We start from the raw sequence: 17,112 nt of genomic DNA on the forward strand, positions 1-17,112 counted from the left end.
TCAGTGCCCGTCCCGAAAATCTCCCGGTGTCACCATTCTACCGAATTTCTCCCGATTTTCCACCCGGACAACAAAATTGAAAAACCATATCCCAGATTGGCCCAGCTAATTCCAGCTTCCAACTACTACTACTACTGCAGCAACTTAGTTTTAATATTACCTTTATTACTTTTAATTACTCCTTTTAATATTACCCTTATTACTCTTTCTGGGTCGCAAAATGAACTATTAAGATATTTTCAGGCCAGAATGTAGCTGCGTAAACTTCAAATATCTGAGCCGGGGAGAACAGCAAACTCCCCGGCAGAGGTCGTGTCACTGTAACTATGACTTTCTGCCAGAAGCTCGAGGCGTCACCAGCAGGCCCCGCCCTCGAGCTGTGACACGTGACCTCTAACCTTCGGTTTCACGTGGTTGAATCGAGGAGGATAGAAACGCGTGGAGCGACCGGAGAGGAGCGATGAAGAAAGCAGGGGGGAAAACAGCGTTGAAGAGGAGTAAAGAAGAGGATGAGGAGCAGAACCAGGTGAGCCACACACACAGGAGGAAAGTGATGAAGATCTGGTAACATGCTAGTAACGAGCTAGCATGCTAACACGGGGCAGGCTGCTGTTTAGCCCTCAGAGCAGACACAGAGCCATGAGACCGGACCGGGGCGATGCTGCTTCTATAATAAACACAGAACTATCCTCTGTGCACATGTGTGATGTCAGTCTCGGGTTAGGGCTCCGTTATAATGTCGGAGTTTTAAACGGAAGACCTCCTCAACTCAGATTTTAACTCGCATTGTCGGAGCAACCTCACCGACCCAGAGCTAACGATCCAACATGGAAGCAGTGACGCAAATGGCAGTAAAACTGTGACGGAACGAGTCAAAGGAGCTTGCAAAGAAAAGCGTCTGGACTTCTTTAAGTTGCTTGAAGACGTTTCACCTCTCATCCGAGAAGCTTCTTCAGTTCTAAGGTCAAATAGAACTGAAGAAGCTTCTCGGATGAGAGGTGAAACCTCTTCAAGCAACTTAAAGAAGTCCAGACGCTTTTCTTTGCAAGCTCCTTTGACTACGATCACCTGGATGACTGAGAACCTTCAGACATACTGTGATGGAACGAGCACTGCAGCAGGTAGTGTGTCAGAGTACATGTGTACGGTTAGGGTTGCACAGGGTGACGTCAATCCTGAGTAGAGTACATAAGTTTATCCTGATTTGACATGTTTTGCTTTTAGTTGCTGGTTATTGTTTGATTTAAGTGTGTGTGATCACTCACAGAATCATTCGCACATGCTATTAGCTTGTGCGAATGATTCATAGGTTTTATTTTTCTGCTCTTTAATTACACTCTTCTTGGAAATCTCAGCAAAAAACTGATGGTTTTTTAATTGAGTAATTCTGGGTTTTCCTTCTCAGATCTTCAACTTTAACAGGAAACCTGCTGATGAAGATAAGGATGATGATTTATCAGATAGCGAGGACAGTGTCTACTCAGGACTGGAGGATTCTGGGAGTGACTCTGAGGAGGAAGAGGGATCTGATGACGATGAGGAAGAGGGATCTGATGACAATGACGACAAGGTAAAGTGTAAGCAGATAAGAGGGGTTTTAATTCTGTGTTGGTCTGACTGCTGATTGGTTGCTGTTAAAAGTGTCCTCAGTGTTCTGCTGCAGAACATCACCTGAACTTTGTTCCATCTGTAGATGAAGGAAAAAAAAGAGGGAGAAGTGAGTGAAGAAAAGAAGAAACATGAGTATGAACACGATTCTTCAGATGAAGAGGTGATCTAAACTTATTCATTTGTGTGCTTGTCATTACTTTTCTTATGCTTGTCTGGTGTATTGTATGCAATTTTAGCCACATGTACACTAATAAAAAGCTGGGAGATTTTTGCTCCTGGTGAAGCTCAGAGTTCTCTGTTTCACCCGATGTTGACCTTTATTAGCCTGAAAAAGCTGTGATGAGAATCCCTGCTCCCCCAGGTGTCGTTCTCAAGGGGTCTGGGATTTAGGGCCCACCCATAGCTTGTGCTGGTTGGTTATCCACCCGCTGCCTCTGGCCCCTGTCACACCTACCCTTGACTGTGGGAGCTCTGTCCATAGTTCCTTGGTTGGAGTAGACACACGGTTGTCATCTGAATGTGTGGCCTTGGGTCTTCAGCGGCTTTCTTCTGTCTTTTACCAACCTGGCCTTGACCTAACATAATATCCATAAAAATAATACTATTAATACTAAAAGAAAAAAGATTAACAAGAGAGCCTTCAGAGAATCCATAGTGCTGTTTTTGTGAAAACAAATGTATTTGGTACAACAACGCATTCGGATCATGCCTGCCAGACAGGACCGGTGTTTTACCAAAACAAAAAAATTATGTCCTTCCTGCACATTAAACACTGCTTTATTCAATAGCTCTAACATTAGCAACATCCTGTCTCAGAGTGATGCTGAAAAACTAGTTCATGCATTTATTATTTCTAGGTTGGACTACTGTAATTCATTATTATCAGGATGTCCTAAAAGCTTCGTGAAAAGCCTTCAATCGTTCCAAAATGCTACAGTAAGAAAACTTACAGGGACTAAAAAGAGAGAGTATATTTCTCCCATACTGGCTTCTCTTCTTTGGCTCCTGTTAAATCCATAACCAAATTTAACATAATCAACATTTGCCTTGTGATATATGTGAGCATAACTAAGACAAATCCCTGTCAGTGTTCCTGTTAAAGTGGCTACAATACAACATGTTTTGTACAGGATACATGTTTCTTTACACATGTTCTGATTGGTGCATTTGCTTCTTTTATGTTCTCCTCTCCGTCCTGTGGTGGTTTCTCATGCTCACATTGTTCTTCAGGATATCAGGAACACAGTGGGGAACATTCCTATGGAGTGGTACAAAGATTTCCCTCACATTGGGTACAATCTGGATGGGAAAAAAATCTACAAGCCTATAAGGAACAAGGATGAGCTTGATGACTTCTTGGATAAGATGGAGAACCCGGAGTACTGGTGAGCAGTTAGCATGATGCTAACTTCTTCATAGGTTTGATAGGGAATGCTGATGAAGCTAACAGGTTGCTGTCTGCAGGAGAACGGTGCATGACAAGCAGACAGGAAGTGACGTTGTGCTGTCCGATGATCAGGTGGAGCTGGTGAACCGTCTGCAGAGAGGACAGTTTGGAGATGTCAACTTCAATGAGTGCGAGGTATGCCCTCACAGAGTGACACCGGGGTTCTGTTCACTAGCCTCGCATTTACCTGCTTGATCCACCCTTTAGTAACCACATGTCCCCCACATGTCCCAGACCAGCTAGAAGAAGTGAGTGTGGCTTAAAAATGTAGAACACGCTGGCTACCTGTCTCTTTACCCCTCTTCCGCAGCCAATGGTAGAATTCTTCAGCAGCGACGTGATGATTCATCCCGTCACCAACAGACCCGCAGACAAACGCAGCTTTATCCCCTCGCTCACAGAGAAGGAGAAGGTAATGCACCTGACTCACTTGGCTTACCTGGCTGTTCTCAGCTGTCTGTCACTCACCTGTCTGACTTGCCTGTCTGCAGGTGTCCAAACTGGTCCATGCCATAAAAATGGGTTGGATCAAACCCAGGCGGGTAGAGGATGATGGCAGGGGGCGGTATTACAACTTGTGGGCCAGCGAAGACTCTTCCATTCTGGCCAGACATAAGATGCACCTGCCCGCCCCCAAAATCCCTTTACCTGGTCACCATGAGTCCTACAACCCACCGCCCGAGTATCTGTTTACTGACGAGGAGGTTTGTCAATGCGTTGCCTCACCTGGTTTCTGTTCAGAGGATAGATAGAACTGCATTCAAAGACACATTTTTCTTCCCCCCCGTCTGTCTGTCCTCACTTACCTCACCTGTCTGCAGCGAGCACTGTGGGAGCAACAGGATCCAGCAGACAGAAAGTTGCCGTTTGTTCCAAGGAAGTACTCGAGCCTCCGTCAGGTTCCAGCATTTTCTCAATTCATCCACGAGAGGTTTGAGCGCTGCCTGGACCTTTATCTGTGCCCACGACAGAGGAAGATGAGGGTAACCTTTCTCAGTCTGTCCTACTACCTAAAGCTGGAGCTGCCCTTTTAGGCATGCAGTTTAAATAATTTCCTGTTTGTCTGCATGTAGGTGAATGTGAATCCAGAGGATCTGATTCCCCAACTTCCCAAACCAAAGGACCTTCAGCCATTTCCCACCACACGGTCGCTGGTACAGCACACACACCTGAACACATGCACACAAACAAAGTGGTGAACCCTTTCTCACATCTTTTATCTGTGTGTTCAGGTCTATCGAGGTCACAGCGGTCTGGTTCGCTCTATCAGTGTGTCTCCATCGGGACAGTGGCTTGCCTCAGGTAACCTCAGCTTGTCCCACTCACACATCAATAGAAACTGTTGACATCGTGACGGAGTGGTGTAAAGCTCACAGTGAGAGTCAAGTGTTTGATCCCAGGCAGGGTTGTTGACCGACCAGTCTACACACCTGCACCACAGAGTGTGTAAAAGATGCAGGCAGCTTCATTGATTGAGTCTCAAGATGAGCATTCTGTTGTTACTGTTTTAAAACCAGACATGATGACAGTTCCACACAGAGACCTCAGCCTGATAATCTCAAATTGTGTCTGTGCACAAAGCAGCTTTATTCTGTGTGGTCTTATCCATTTACACTTTCCTTGATGTATTTATTGGAAAGGCGGAGTCCAGTCGTCTTTGAATTAGTATCAGGAAATAAGTATTTGATTCAGGAGTCTGTGTTTTGTAAAGACCGACTGTACTGCCACAGAGTATCCATGATAATGCTTTTCACGACTCTGTCTTTGAAATTCTTCCTAAAAACAACCTGTTTTGGATTTTTTAAATTTTTTTTAAACTCCATATTCATTTTTATCTTCTTTTCTTTGAGTTTTCTGTGTTGTGGTCAGAGCACTTCCTGAAAACCCAGTTTGAAGGTGATGTTTAAATAAAACATGCATCCTTTGGATGGGTTCATTGAGTGTGGGCGGGACTGTAATCTCTCTCCTCCCTGTTCACAGGAAGTGATGATGGCTCTGTCAGATTCTGGGAGGTCTGTTCGTCTCGTTGTATGAAGACGGTCCAGGTGGGCGGAGCTGTGAAGAGCGTTGCCTGGAACCCAAATCCGTCTGTCTGTTTGCTGGCTGTTGCCCTGTGAGCACCTCTCTGTCTCTCTCTCTTTCTCCGTCTGCCTGTGACATTCAGTTTTATTTGTATAGCACAACATCACAACAGCATTTGCTTCATGGTGCTGTGCATTCTAAGGTAAAGATCCTACAGCAGCAGTGGGGGCAACTCCAGGTCCTGCAGGTTTTAGATATTACCCTGGGTCAGCACACCTGAATCACATGATTAGTTCGTTCTCAAGCCTCTGGAGAATTTAGCCATTTGAATCAACTGTGTTGGATCAAGGACACATCTAAAACCTGCAGGACACTGGCCTTCGAGGCCTGGGGTTGCCCACCCCTGTCCTACAGTAATACAAAGAATATCCCATCAATCACATAACCCCTGGAGCGAGATGGGGATAAATATGTCATATGAGGAAGAGAGCATGTATTAATAATTTAATTCAGTGATTTCTAATGATGGTTTAAACTGGGTTTTTTGTTGTTGTGGACATCCAACTTTATGAGCACGATTGCAGCGTAACTAAGGAAGGATTCAGGGTCACCTGATCCAGACCTAACTATATGCTTTATCAAGAAGAAAACTTTTAAGCCTAATGTTAAAAGTAGAGTGTTTCTCTCTCCTGAATCCAAACTGGGAGCTGGTTCCACAGAGGGAGATCTGAAAGCTTAAGGATCTGCCTCCCATTATACTTTTAAATACTCTAGAAACAAGCAGGATTTTAAACTCTTCCCTCCTCTCCCACTGATGTGATCCTGTCCCTCTGTTTCTCTCTGGTTTCAGGGACTCTGTGGTCTTGATCCTGTCTCCCTCTCTGGCAGATAAACAGGTCATCTTGTCGTCAGAACGACTCCTCAGTGCCCAGCAGGAGGGGGAGGAGCCAGCAGAAGGAAATGGGTCTGTTGTCTGGAGCGAGGCTGAGGGGGAAGAGCTAAACCAGGGGCTCCGCCTCAAAATCCAACACCCCAAAGTGAGAAAACCACCTGATTGGTTGATTTATTCATTTGTTTTTAAACCCCCCCACTCTGATCCACATCTGGCCTAATCGCTGTTGATCTCTGCAGGCTGTTCACCAGGTGGTGTGGCATGCTAAAGGAGACTACCTAGCATCAGTGATGCCAGATAACACAAGCCACCTGCAGGTGTATATCCACCAGCTGAGCCGGAGGCGGAGTCAGAACCCCTTCAGCAGGAACAAAGGCCTGGTCCAGTGCATATCCTTCCACCCAATCAGGCCCTATTTCTTTGTGGCCACACAGCGCTCGATCCGCATCTACAACCTCGTCAAACAAGAAATGACTAAAAAACTCCAAACCAACTCCAAGTGGATCTCCAGCATGGCTGTCCATCCAGGAGGTAACCGCACCCCAGTCCCCCACACACAAGTCTTAAAGGCTCCAATAAACCCGCCGCAATGGTCATTTCGCTCGCCGCAGTTGCTTCGTCCTAAAGTCATTTGTATTTATACGAGCAGTATTCTCTTCACAGCTGTCCCACCTGTCTGTTCGTGTGTCTGCAGGTGATCATGTGATCTGTGGGAGTTATGACTGTAAGCTGAGCTGGTTTGACCTCGATCTGTCAACTAAACCCTACAAGATGCTCCGGTACGTACCTGCCAGTCACTCTGATCATCTGAGTTTAACCCTTTTAGACATGAGCTGTCAACATTACCACTTTGTTAATTGTTACAATGGAAGCAATGTCTTGGTCAGCTACAGGTGACCTTGAGTGCTCCTGTCTTCGTTCAGACCTGATCTCCAGAATGGGGGTCAGGGTTTCTTCAAATGGTGGCTGTACTTAGTAACTCTCAAGGTTACAAATATTGCAGGTTTATGTAGTCCCCTACAGAAGGTGGTGTTGTTAGAGTGATTATCTAACACAGCTTGACTAGACTTTGTCAGAAGTTATAAATTAAGTAGATTCACAGACAGCTGCATCAATGCTGAGTAAAGGGAAAGCACAGGTGGGTTAAGAGTTAACAAGTGAATATTTTTAAGATTAATTACAGATTTGGAGGTTTACTGCTCTTTACACACCTAAATTTAACAAGTGTTTTGTGAGTTTGAGTTGTCCTGGGTAATTACCATCACTGTTTATGCTCTCTTTATATTAGACACTATACAGCTGGTATGAAAGTGGAATTCAGGGCATGAATCTAAAATAATTCATATCTGCTACATTTGATGTGCCTAACTCTGACAATGAAACCACAACCACTGCGCAACAGTCACACAAGCTGTGACTGTTATGAAAATCACAATGTCACATGTATAGACCTAAGCACTCAGCTGGTAGATGATACTACAGTTTTCCTCAAAAGGTCAGAACAAATCCCTCTTGTCATCAATAAAATCCACATATTTTCTGAAGTGTCTGGTTTACATTTAAACCCTAAGAAAAGTGTGAATTACTCTATTCAGAACTGCCATGTAGTTTATTTGTATGGTATCCCGGTTTTAAAATGATTATAGCTCTTTATTTTATTTTATAATGCTCCCTCTTGTGTTCAGCTTGTATTTTTCACATTTTATACATTGATGCCAACAGAATTTTGCATAGCCAGAGCTGATTTGTACATAAAGCAGCATTGTTTAAATTGACAAAAAAAAAGAAAGATCTGCAGTGCCTTCACAGTCCAGCAGGTGCAGCAGTTCAGGAAATTAGATTTCAGTCAGACGTGCACCAGGAAGGTGAGGAGTTTAAATCCTGCTGAGCAAACAAAGACCTTACCTGAGTCTCACCTCAAACAAATCAGAGCTGTGATTGGTTCAGAGTGGTCTCAAAGCATGTGTACTCAGTCATGACGCTGACATTGGTGTGTCATCATTGATTTTTGAATACTACATATTGATCAGATGTTGTTTTCTTTTGTTTGTTTGTTTTTAATCATTTATCATGTGGTATGGATCACCTTCTCTCTGCAGACACCATAAGAAAGCAGTGAGGGGTGTGGCCTATCACAGACTGTACCCGCTGTTTGCCTCGGCGTCGGATGATGGCTCAGTGATAGTCTGTCACGGGACTGTTTACAAGTAATACACACACACACACACACACACACACACACACACACACACACACACACACACACACACACACACACACACACACACACACACACATTTTTCCTCCTCTCAGTTACACTCTAACCCCTCCTTCCTACCTCCACAGTGACCTTTTGCAGAATCCACTCATCGTCCCAGTGAAAGTCCTCAGAGGTCATGTGATGACTCATGATCTTGGTGTTCTGGATGTGACCTTTCACCCCACGCAACCCTGGGTCTTCTCCTCTGGCGCTGATGCTACTATCTGCCTCTTCACATAGCAACATGCTTAGCAACCACAGATGCCGTTTTTCTAATGTTTTTACTTTCAGACACAATGTCTTAACATGTGACACCATGAGTCCTTGCCTCACTGGTCTCCTTGCTGTGATGTCAGTTCCTTTTTGAATAAACTGAACTGTTTTTGAGTGTGTGCGTGTGCGCGCTGTCAGTCTGGTGAAAGGAGCTGATATTGATCAGCAGTGTGACATCCCTTTCCTGTCTAGGGCCATTAAAGATGAATAAAAACATGCATAATTGGCTATTTGTGGGTGATCGATCAGGTTTAAGATGTTAAGTTCAGATATCATGACAGCCATATTTACAGAGTTAGCTGAGGAGCCTGGACCCCCTGTGAACTCCGCCCATCTCACCACAGTTATTCTAGTTTTAGATTTGCTCATTAGCTTGTTTCGAATTAGTTTCTGGAGTGATGATCCAGATCTGTCTGGGTTTTATTTATATTTCAGTGAGAAAATTTCACTCATGTAGTTTTTAGTTCACCGTATAATCAATATGATATGAACAGATTTGTTCAGTTCAGTTTGATGAAGTATTTGATCTAAAATCTAATTAAAACTTGAGAAATTTGCAGTGCAGATGTTTACAAAAATTACAATTTCTAAGAGATTTAATGAAAAACAAGTCTTTTCTGATGATTTATGGTGCTGAGCAGAAGGATAACTCCTGAGTGAATGGGGACTGTATCCTGCTAAAGTAGTTATTCTCTGAAAATCTAAGCTAGCTAACAGGTTCAGAGGTCAGTTTGTTTCTCTCATAGTGCTTTGCTGTAAACGGTGTTCTCCTTTCATGAAGGATGCAGTGTCACTAATGTAGGAGGTAAATAAGGGAGCACTGAAGCTAATTTCTTGTGGCGGCAGCGAAGTGAAATTAGCAGTTAGACCCCAGTCTTACTGTTACTTTGTCGATGCTTTTAATTTGAAAGTCCCCTTTCCTTAGCGGATTTGGCGTCAGCCCGTTTCCCTTGGAGCTCTTTCAGTGTAACACCCGATCATGAATCGGAGACTCGTTCCGACGCGAGAGGACTGCGTGTACACGAGCTGCTACTGGTGAGTCTCGACATACCTGCAACAGGTGACGTGCAGGCTCTGTGTCAGAACATTACTTGGCTCCTGAGAATTGTAAACACACGTCTGGTCAAAGCAGCTGCAACTACAATGATTGGCTAGTTCAGATTTCCGTTTAATTTTTAGCGCAGTTTCTTTAAATTTGTCAGTGAGAGAATAAAAATCACAAGAACATTTAAAGGAATAATAATCCTCCTTTAAACAGTGGTAATATCAGGTTATCAACAAACATACAACCGAACTGTATCGAGGCTTCGAAAAAATGTGAAACCCATGTCCACAGTGACATCTGCTGGTCAGTTTGACTATCGCCCCATCTTCTTTAAAGGCCCTTTCATTTATTTTTTATTTTTTTAACAGGTCAGTGATCAAACCTTTATCAATATGATTGTTTTCTGCAGTAAATTGCTATGGTAACATACAAATCCACACATTCATTATCAATTTACATTAAGAATGAATACAACAATCATACTAACAACTTTCTTCTTGTATGTGTATCTGTTGCTGTGTGTTAGTTGCAGAGCTATTGCTGAGGTAAAAGACAATCAGCTGACTCCTAGCTGTTTGGGCTCCTGGTAGGCTGCTTCTTCTGATGGGCTGTGACCTCTTGGGCTTCTTTAAGAGAGCCAGCTGATCTTTGACGTCTTTAGCCTGAGTCCTGGCCAAATGCAGCTCCTTCCGCAGCTTGTTGATTTCAGCTATCAGAGTCATGTTTCCTTCATGATTTTGGTGTAGACCTTTTCGTGCTCCTCTGCAGATTTGACCAGCCTCATTTTGAGGCCATTTACTGTCCTCTCCTGTTGCTCACACTGGTGACGCAGCGCCTTCTGAACAGTATCATCTGCATTGGTTCTCTCCACCCTTTCAGTCTGCTGGACATATCGAGCGTATAGCATCTGTATGTTGTCCTTCAGGGTTTTAGGCTCCTGGATGAAGCCCACACAGTTGTCCAGGTCTGATTTCAATCGCTGGAGACGCGTCTCCAAATCTTTGACCTTCTGACTCTCTTTGTACATCTCTTTGTCTCTGGTCTTCAGTTTGAGCTTCAGCTCAGAGACGGTGAGCTTCAGCTGAGCATTGCTCTTGTCGGTTTGTATCAGCTCTTCCTCCAGCTGACTGATCCGCTCCTTCTTCACACTGATGTCATGTTGCAGAGGCTCAGTTTTCTGCTTTTCAGCTGGAATTCAAGAACAAACTTCTCCAGTTCCTGATTCTTTCTCTCCTTGTCCTGACTGGTCTTTTCATCTCCAGAGATCTGCCTCTTCAGGTCTTCAATGTCACTCTCCAGGGAGCGGATCAGCCCAAGCAGCCTCTGCCGCTCTTGCTTCAGTTTGTTTATATCAGCGCTCCTGATCTGATATGAAAGGCCCTTTCATATCGGACGTGGCGTGTGCTGCGCTCACTGCTAACTAGAGTGAAGGACCCAAAATATGAACATTTGCATCCTCGAAAGAGTGACCTTTGTCCTCTTAGATGCCGAGTCTTGTCCTGTGGAGATGGCTCTTCTGTGTTGTGCCATGCATTTATGAAGTGGCTGTTTGGTCTCTCCAATGTAGAGGTCTGGGCATTCCTCGCTACACTGTACAGCATACACTACATTGTTAAGTTTGTGTTTAGGAGTTTTGTCTTTGGGATGAACTAGTTTTTGTTTGAGTGTGTTGCTGGGTCTGAAGTAAACTGGGATGTCATGCTTGGAGAAGACTCTCTGGAGTTTTTCTGATACACCGGCTACGTAGGGAATGACAATGTTGTTGCATTTTTCTTTCTTATCCTCCCTCGCTGGTGCCTGATCTTCTTTTCTGTGCATCTTTGCAGACTTGATGAAAGCCCAATTAGAATAACCGCTTGTTTTAATAGCTTCATTAACATGTGTGTGTTCCTTCTTTTTCACTTCAGGCTTAGAGGGAACATGTTCTCCCCGGTGATGTAGGGTCCTAATTACTCCAAATTTGTGTTCCAGAGGGTGGTGGGAGTCAAAGAGGAGGTACTGGTCCGTGTGTGTGGGCTTCCAGTAAACTTCAATGTTGAGGTTTCCATTCTCTTCAATGCGCACGGCGCAGTCCAGGAAAGGCAAACATCGTATCTGTATCTGGAAGGTCGCCGGTTCGATCCCCGGGCTCTCTGTCCTGGCCGTTGTGTCCTTGGGCAAGACACTTTACCCTACCGCCTACTGGTGTTAGCCAGAGGGGCCGATGGCGCGATATGGCAGCCTCGCTTCTGTCAGTCTGTCCCAGGGCAGCTGTGGCTACAACTGTAGCTTGCCTCCACCAGTGTGTGAATGTGAGAGTGAATGAATAGTGGCATTGTAAAGCGCTTTGGGTGCCTTGAAAAGCGCTATATAAATCCAATCCATTATTATTATTATTACATCAAAGGACACCATGGTTTCATCTGGATCCAGGGTAAGTTTCTGGACCTTGTCGGTGAAGTCGGTGGAGTTCTTGATGTGATATGTGGTGGTCCCCACCAGAGGTGCTAAAATGGTAGCTAGGTGTTTTGAAATGTTGTAAGTAGCTGAGTTTATGCTGCTAACAATGGGTCTGAGTGGGACACCTTCTTTGTGGATCTTAGGAAGTCCATAAATGCAGGGTATGGCATCCCCTGGGTTTAGGCGATGATATAAAGGGCGCTCAATGATTTTGTCCTTTTCAAGGTCTTGAAGGCAAGCTATAACTTTATTTTTGTAGCTGCTTGTGGGGTCTCGCTTTAAGGCTTCGTAGGTATTTTTGTCACTGAGGAGAGTAGTGATCTTTGTGTGGTAATCTGTTGTGTTTAGGACCACGGTGCACCTTCCTTTGTCAGCTGGTGATGTTGTGGTCTATGCTCAGGGAAGCAACGGCCTTCTTTTCTTGTATTGTGAGTAGAGCTGGGCGATATGAGATTTTTTCATATCACGATATGTTTTTTTCATTTCAGGCGATAACGATATCTATCACGATATAAGCCAAATAACTATATTTGTAAGATTTAAATGTGCCGTTGCTCACAAGTAAAATGTGAAATAATCAGCAGCTTGTTTTTATTTAAATATTTATTTCCCATAATAAGTTCAACAGGGTAGATGTACATAAGGAACATGAGACTTTTTCAGATAAATAAAGGCAAATATTGCAAACTACACAAAAGGCAGCCGCTAAAGCGTTTAAGTTTCAAAATAGAACAAACGAAACAAACTAAATTGTCAATTCCACTTAGAAACAAAATATTAATTCTAAAAATAAATCTTAGTTTGTTTTACAGAAGATCAGACAAAACTGACTAACTTTTGTCAATATCAAATAAACTGAGAACTAAAAGGAAATTCTCAATCTCTCCTTGTTGTATAGCTGAGCTTTTCAAACAGTTTTAACAGTTACTTTAGTCTGACAAAAGCCGAATGACGAATTAGCGCTTCCAGTCAGAGACTGAGCCTACGTCCACACGTACACGGGTATTTTTGAAAACTGAGATTTTCCGTTTTCGTTTTAAAAAATAATCCCGTCCACACATAAAGGCAGAAATGAAGGAAAACGCTGCTATGAACATGCCAAAGCAGCAGGTGGCGCTAGATTCCTAACCGTGCAGAAATGTTGGCCAATCAGAAGTCTAGAAGCCTCGGTGGGAAAAAGTAAACAAAGCTGGGGCATAGAAGCAGAACCGAGTCGTATGTGTGGACGGACAGTAACTGTGTGTATATGTAAGCATTTAAACACTGCAGAGAGTACAATTAACAGTAACAGTATTGTAGAAATTCATTTCACCGAAACAATAACGTGGCGCACAGTGTGACGCATGCACCAGTTTATTGTATTTCCAGACTTGCTTTCGGCACAATTTACAGTGCACGCTACTCTGTTTTTTGTCAGACTTGAAATAGCCGAAATACCTTCACACTACGGAACTTCTTTGGCTCTTCCGTTTGACAATCTCTCCGGCATTGGAACCATCATCTGTTTTCTCTTCGGTCACGCTCATTTCCTCCATTACGTGCTGGCTCCATTACCCGCTGGCTGCTTCCCAAACAAACACACGTGCGGCTTGGCACTTGTGCTGTACGTAACAAGTCACGCGACGTGACGCTGCGGCTGTGATTGGTTCGGCTCTGCGCTACTTAATTTGGATTGGCTGACCTTTTTTTTTTTTTTTTTTTTTTTTTTTAAGAGGACAAGAGCGGCGAGGTCTATCGCGATAGCTTAATTTCTCTATCGAGTAAAAGTTATATCGCGATACATATCGTTATCGTTCTATCGCCCAGCTCTAATTGTGAGGTTAGACGGAGGGACTTTGGCACTGGAGAGGGTGGCTGAAACTTTCATCTTGATTTGCTCTGCTTCTGTTTGTGATAATTTATTAATCCGTATGGCGGTTTCTGTGGCTGTGATGAGGTCCACTATGGGCAACTGTTGAGGAGAAATGGCAAAATGGAGTCCTTTGGCTAGCACTTTCTTTTCAGGTTCAGTGAGATTCCGGTTTGAAAAGTTCTTCATCCCTTTTTTCTGACTGTCCTCAGGTGTGTGTTTTTCTCTGTGTTGTGTAGGTTCTGACTGAGGAGTGAATGTTTTTGATAGCAACGTGTGGAATTGGAATTGGAGTTAAAGACTTGGTGAAACATTTTCTATTAGCCATCAATAAAAACGATCATATGGATCAGCAGGACACACTAATCCTTCAGAACTTTCAGGAAGTCCTACAGGCTGACTGTCTGTTGCCCTTCTGTCTGTTCTTGTTCTGCAGTGAAGAAAATGTCTGGAAACTCTGTGACTATGTCAGAAAACAGAGAACCGCACCGCTGGAACATCTGTTTGTGATCTTCATCTCCAATGAGACGAGAACGGTGAGAACCAAATGCCAGTATAATGTCAGATTTAAAATGAAGATGATGGATTTTGTAATTGTATCATCAGATCTGCTGCTCTATGTCAATTAATCACCGTCTGGTGGTGAGTTGGAGCAGGTGGTGGGGAAACATTTTATTACAGCGATTGGAACATGCTTGTAGGTATTAAACATAATGCACAGCAGTGGTTTGAATCATATCTATGTAATAGATTCCAATTTGTTTATGTACATGGACAGTCCTCTCCACAGACGTCGCCAAGATTAATTATGGAGTTCCACGGGGTTATGTGATAGGAGCATTAAAAGGCATAGCACATATTTTCTCTGCTATGCAGATCACACCTAACTTTATCTACCCATGAAGCCAGATAAAACAGACCAATTAGTTAAACTGCAGGAATGTCTTAAAGACCTGGATGACCTCTAACTTTTCAGCTTCTGAATTTGGTATCTAACAATATGCTTACTCTGGTTGGCATTACCTTGGTCTCCAACACTGTGAGGAATCTTGGAGTCATTTTTGATCAGGATATATCCTTCAGCATGCATATTAAACCAATACGTAGGACTGCTGTCTTGCACTTCAAGAAGTGGCTAAACTAGCTGCTAAATGTCATGATCTAGAGTCCAGATTGACGCAACAGCATACGGATACACGGAATTCCTGAGGGGTCTGGAAGAAATGACAGCATAGGATTTGTGACAAACTTTTTTTGCTCATTGCTGAAGATTGCCAAGAATGTAAACACACACAGTGAAAGGGCCCACTGAGCTATTATTGTTTGCTTCCTGGAGTACCAGGTTAAAAAGCACATAATATGGCAGGCATAGAAACAAAAAGTAACATATGAAGGCTGGACCGTCTTAAGTTAATCACGACTATACCAAAGAAATACAGAAAAAGAGGAAACCGGTCTGAGAGGTTATGAAGAAACTATTATTTTATATACTTTACAATATAAAGTGCCTTCAGGCAAATGTTGTTGGGATTTGTCGCTATATAAATGAAACTGAATGAAATGCGTCTCCTTCAAAGAGTTGCTGGGCTCTCTTAGAGATAGAGTTTGGTTATTCGTGAGGGACTCAGAATACAGCCAACTGCTCCTCCACATTGAAATGAGCCAGTTTGAGGTAGTCCGGGCATCCTGCAAGGATGCCTCCTGGATAACTCCCAGGTGAGTTATTCTGCGCATGAAATGCTAGGAGGAGGCAAATTACATTTCAGAGCTGGGTTAGAAACATCTCAGCGCCCCCCTGGATAAGCTAAAGGAGGTGGCTTGGGTGAGGGCTTCTCTGTTCAGACTGCCGCTCCGTAACCCGAATGCGGATAAGTGGCAAAAAATGGATTAAAGGATGGTTCTGTGAAACACCTGTCATGCTCTTTTAGACATCTGTCATTTAAGTTTTACATATATAGCACCAAATCGCAAAAACAAAAGGTGCCTCCAGGTGCTTTATATTCTTAGGTAAAGACCCTACAATAACACATGAACTTCTGTCACATTCTAAAAACATCCACTTGGTTTTTTAGGTTTTTTGAAACATCTCAGGTGAGGTTCTAAAGCTGATGTTCTGTATTTGTTCTCCTTTGAGGTTCCTCTGTGGAAGCAGAAGTCTGGACACGGAGAGCTGCCGGTTATCTGGGTTTGTGATGTCACTGTTAATACTGTGAGAGCACAGACATAAACACAAATGATGTCAAAATGACATTAAAGATAACATTGTTGTTTCAGGACTACCATGTGATCCTGCTGCAGGCAGATCAATCGGACTCTCTAGTGTATGATCTGGATTCAACGCTCTCGTTTCCCTGTAGCCTGAAGCTTTACGCTGCCCAAGCCTTACGCTCAGAGAGTGACATCAGACCAGAATACCACAGGTAAGACACAGCTGAGCATCATGACATGAAACTACACACACCTGAGTGACATCATAGTTACAATTTCCCCTTCTGTCTGCCAGGAAGTTTCGTGTGGTTCCTGCTGACAGCTTCCTGTTGAACTTCGCATCTGATCGATCTCACATGAGGAACTCTGATGGATCGTGGAAGATGCCTCCCCCTACGTACGCCCCTATATGCACTGCAGGTCACATGACTTCCCAGTTATTAGCGTGTGTAATCGCGTGTACCATTTAGTTATGATGTCATCATACTGGGCTGCATTTTCCCCTCAGAGTGCCAGATGAACCTAGATGGTTTCATCAACATGGACCCTGCCATCGGCTGGGGTGTGGTCTTCAGCCTTAACCACTTCCTGCAGAGATACATTGGAAGCACCTCATCAGCCTCATCCTCTTCTTCATCAGCAGCAAGATCGTGGTAGTTGTGGCTTTGAGGGTTTTTTTTCGATTGTGGGCTCCAGATGTTTGAAGTGGAATGAAGAGTCCTCCTGCCAGCTGCTGTCCCACATGACCATGTGAAACGAAATTGGTTCTTGTAACTGTTCACCATTGTCCCACCCCCTTATAAAATCCAAGATATTTTGATAGTTGTTCAGCCAAAAACCATCGATGTACATATGAACATATTGATCATTTGATGACTTATTGGTGAACTTGTTGATCAGAAGAGTGCTTTCACCCCGATCAATAAAACTCTCCATAATGTCTTTGAGCATCTTCAATTCACTGTTAGAATTTAAAAATAAGGAAACAGTAGTAGGTTTCTGTTTGTTTGGGGTACAGTTGGTATGTTTAACATGATTGTCAGTTTCCAGAAATAACATCAGAGGT

General features: G+C 43.5%; 2 protein-coding genes across 3 annotated transcripts; both read left to right on the forward strand.

The window, feature by feature from the left end:
* The first annotated feature begins 354 nt into the window (after window positions 1-354).
* bop1 (BOP1 ribosomal biogenesis factor) lies at window positions 355-8,622 on the forward strand. The gene is made up of 16 exons (XM_014409487.4): window positions 355-526; window positions 1,406-1,570; window positions 1,694-1,771; window positions 2,842-2,996; window positions 3,076-3,193; window positions 3,369-3,470; window positions 3,550-3,762; window positions 3,880-4,041; window positions 4,132-4,212; window positions 4,291-4,360; window positions 5,039-5,171; window positions 5,931-6,117; window positions 6,212-6,503; window positions 6,667-6,751; window positions 8,072-8,179; window positions 8,319-8,622. The coding sequence occupies exons 1-16, from the start codon at window positions 461-463 to the stop codon at window positions 8,470-8,472; spliced, it is 2,169 nt and encodes a 722-aa protein (XP_014264973.3). The 5' UTR covers window positions 355-460; the 3' UTR covers window positions 8,473-8,622.
* A 767-nt stretch (window positions 8,623-9,389) lies between these two features.
* ntaq1 (N-terminal glutamine amidase 1) lies at window positions 9,390-16,988 on the forward strand. 2 transcript variants are annotated; one of them, XM_004564422.6, is made up of 6 exons: window positions 9,390-9,540; window positions 14,275-14,374; window positions 15,973-16,023; window positions 16,113-16,258; window positions 16,342-16,466; window positions 16,555-16,988. In XM_004564422.6, the coding sequence occupies exons 1-6, from the start codon at window positions 9,485-9,487 to the stop codon at window positions 16,701-16,703; spliced, it is 627 nt and encodes a 208-aa protein (XP_004564479.1). In that variant the 5' UTR covers window positions 9,390-9,484; the 3' UTR covers window positions 16,704-16,988. The 2 variants fall into 2 exon arrangements, with proteins under 2 accessions (XP_004564479.1, XP_004564480.1); XM_004564423.6 differs by having other exon boundaries at window positions 16,342-16,443.
* The last annotated feature ends 124 nt before the right edge of the window (window positions 16,989-17,112 follow it).

The sequence above is a fragment of the Maylandia zebra genome, linkage group LG22, assembly GCF_041146795.1.
Source record: "Maylandia zebra isolate NMK-2024a linkage group LG22, Mzebra_GT3a, whole genome shotgun sequence".
In the NCBI taxonomy this organism is placed as follows: Eukaryota; Metazoa; Chordata; class Actinopteri; order Cichliformes; family Cichlidae; genus Maylandia; species Maylandia zebra.

Excerpts from the sequence above, each read along its gene's own strand:
- ntaq1 (XM_004564422.6), top strand. The coding sequence starts at position 9,485 with ATGAATCGGAGACTCGTTCCGACGCGAGAGGACTGCGTGTACACGAGC. Across the intron at positions 14,375-15,972 it reads TCTCCAATGAGACGAGAACG|GTTCCTCTGTGGAAGCAGAA; the intron begins GTGAGAACCAAA and ends TTCTCCTTTGAG. Across the intron at positions 16,467-16,554 it reads CGCCCCTATATGCACTGCAG|AGTGCCAGATGAACCTAGAT; the intron begins GTCACATGACTT and ends TTTTCCCCTCAG.
- bop1 (XM_014409487.4), top strand. The coding sequence starts at position 461 with ATGAAGAAAGCAGGGGGGAAAACAGCGTTGAAGAGGAGTAAAGAAGAG. Across the intron at positions 3,763-3,879 it reads ATCTGTTTACTGACGAGGAG|CGAGCACTGTGGGAGCAACA; the intron begins GTTTGTCAATGC and ends ACCTGTCTGCAG. Across the intron at positions 6,118-6,211 it reads TCAAAATCCAACACCCCAAA|GCTGTTCACCAGGTGGTGTG; the intron begins GTGAGAAAACCA and ends TGATCTCTGCAG.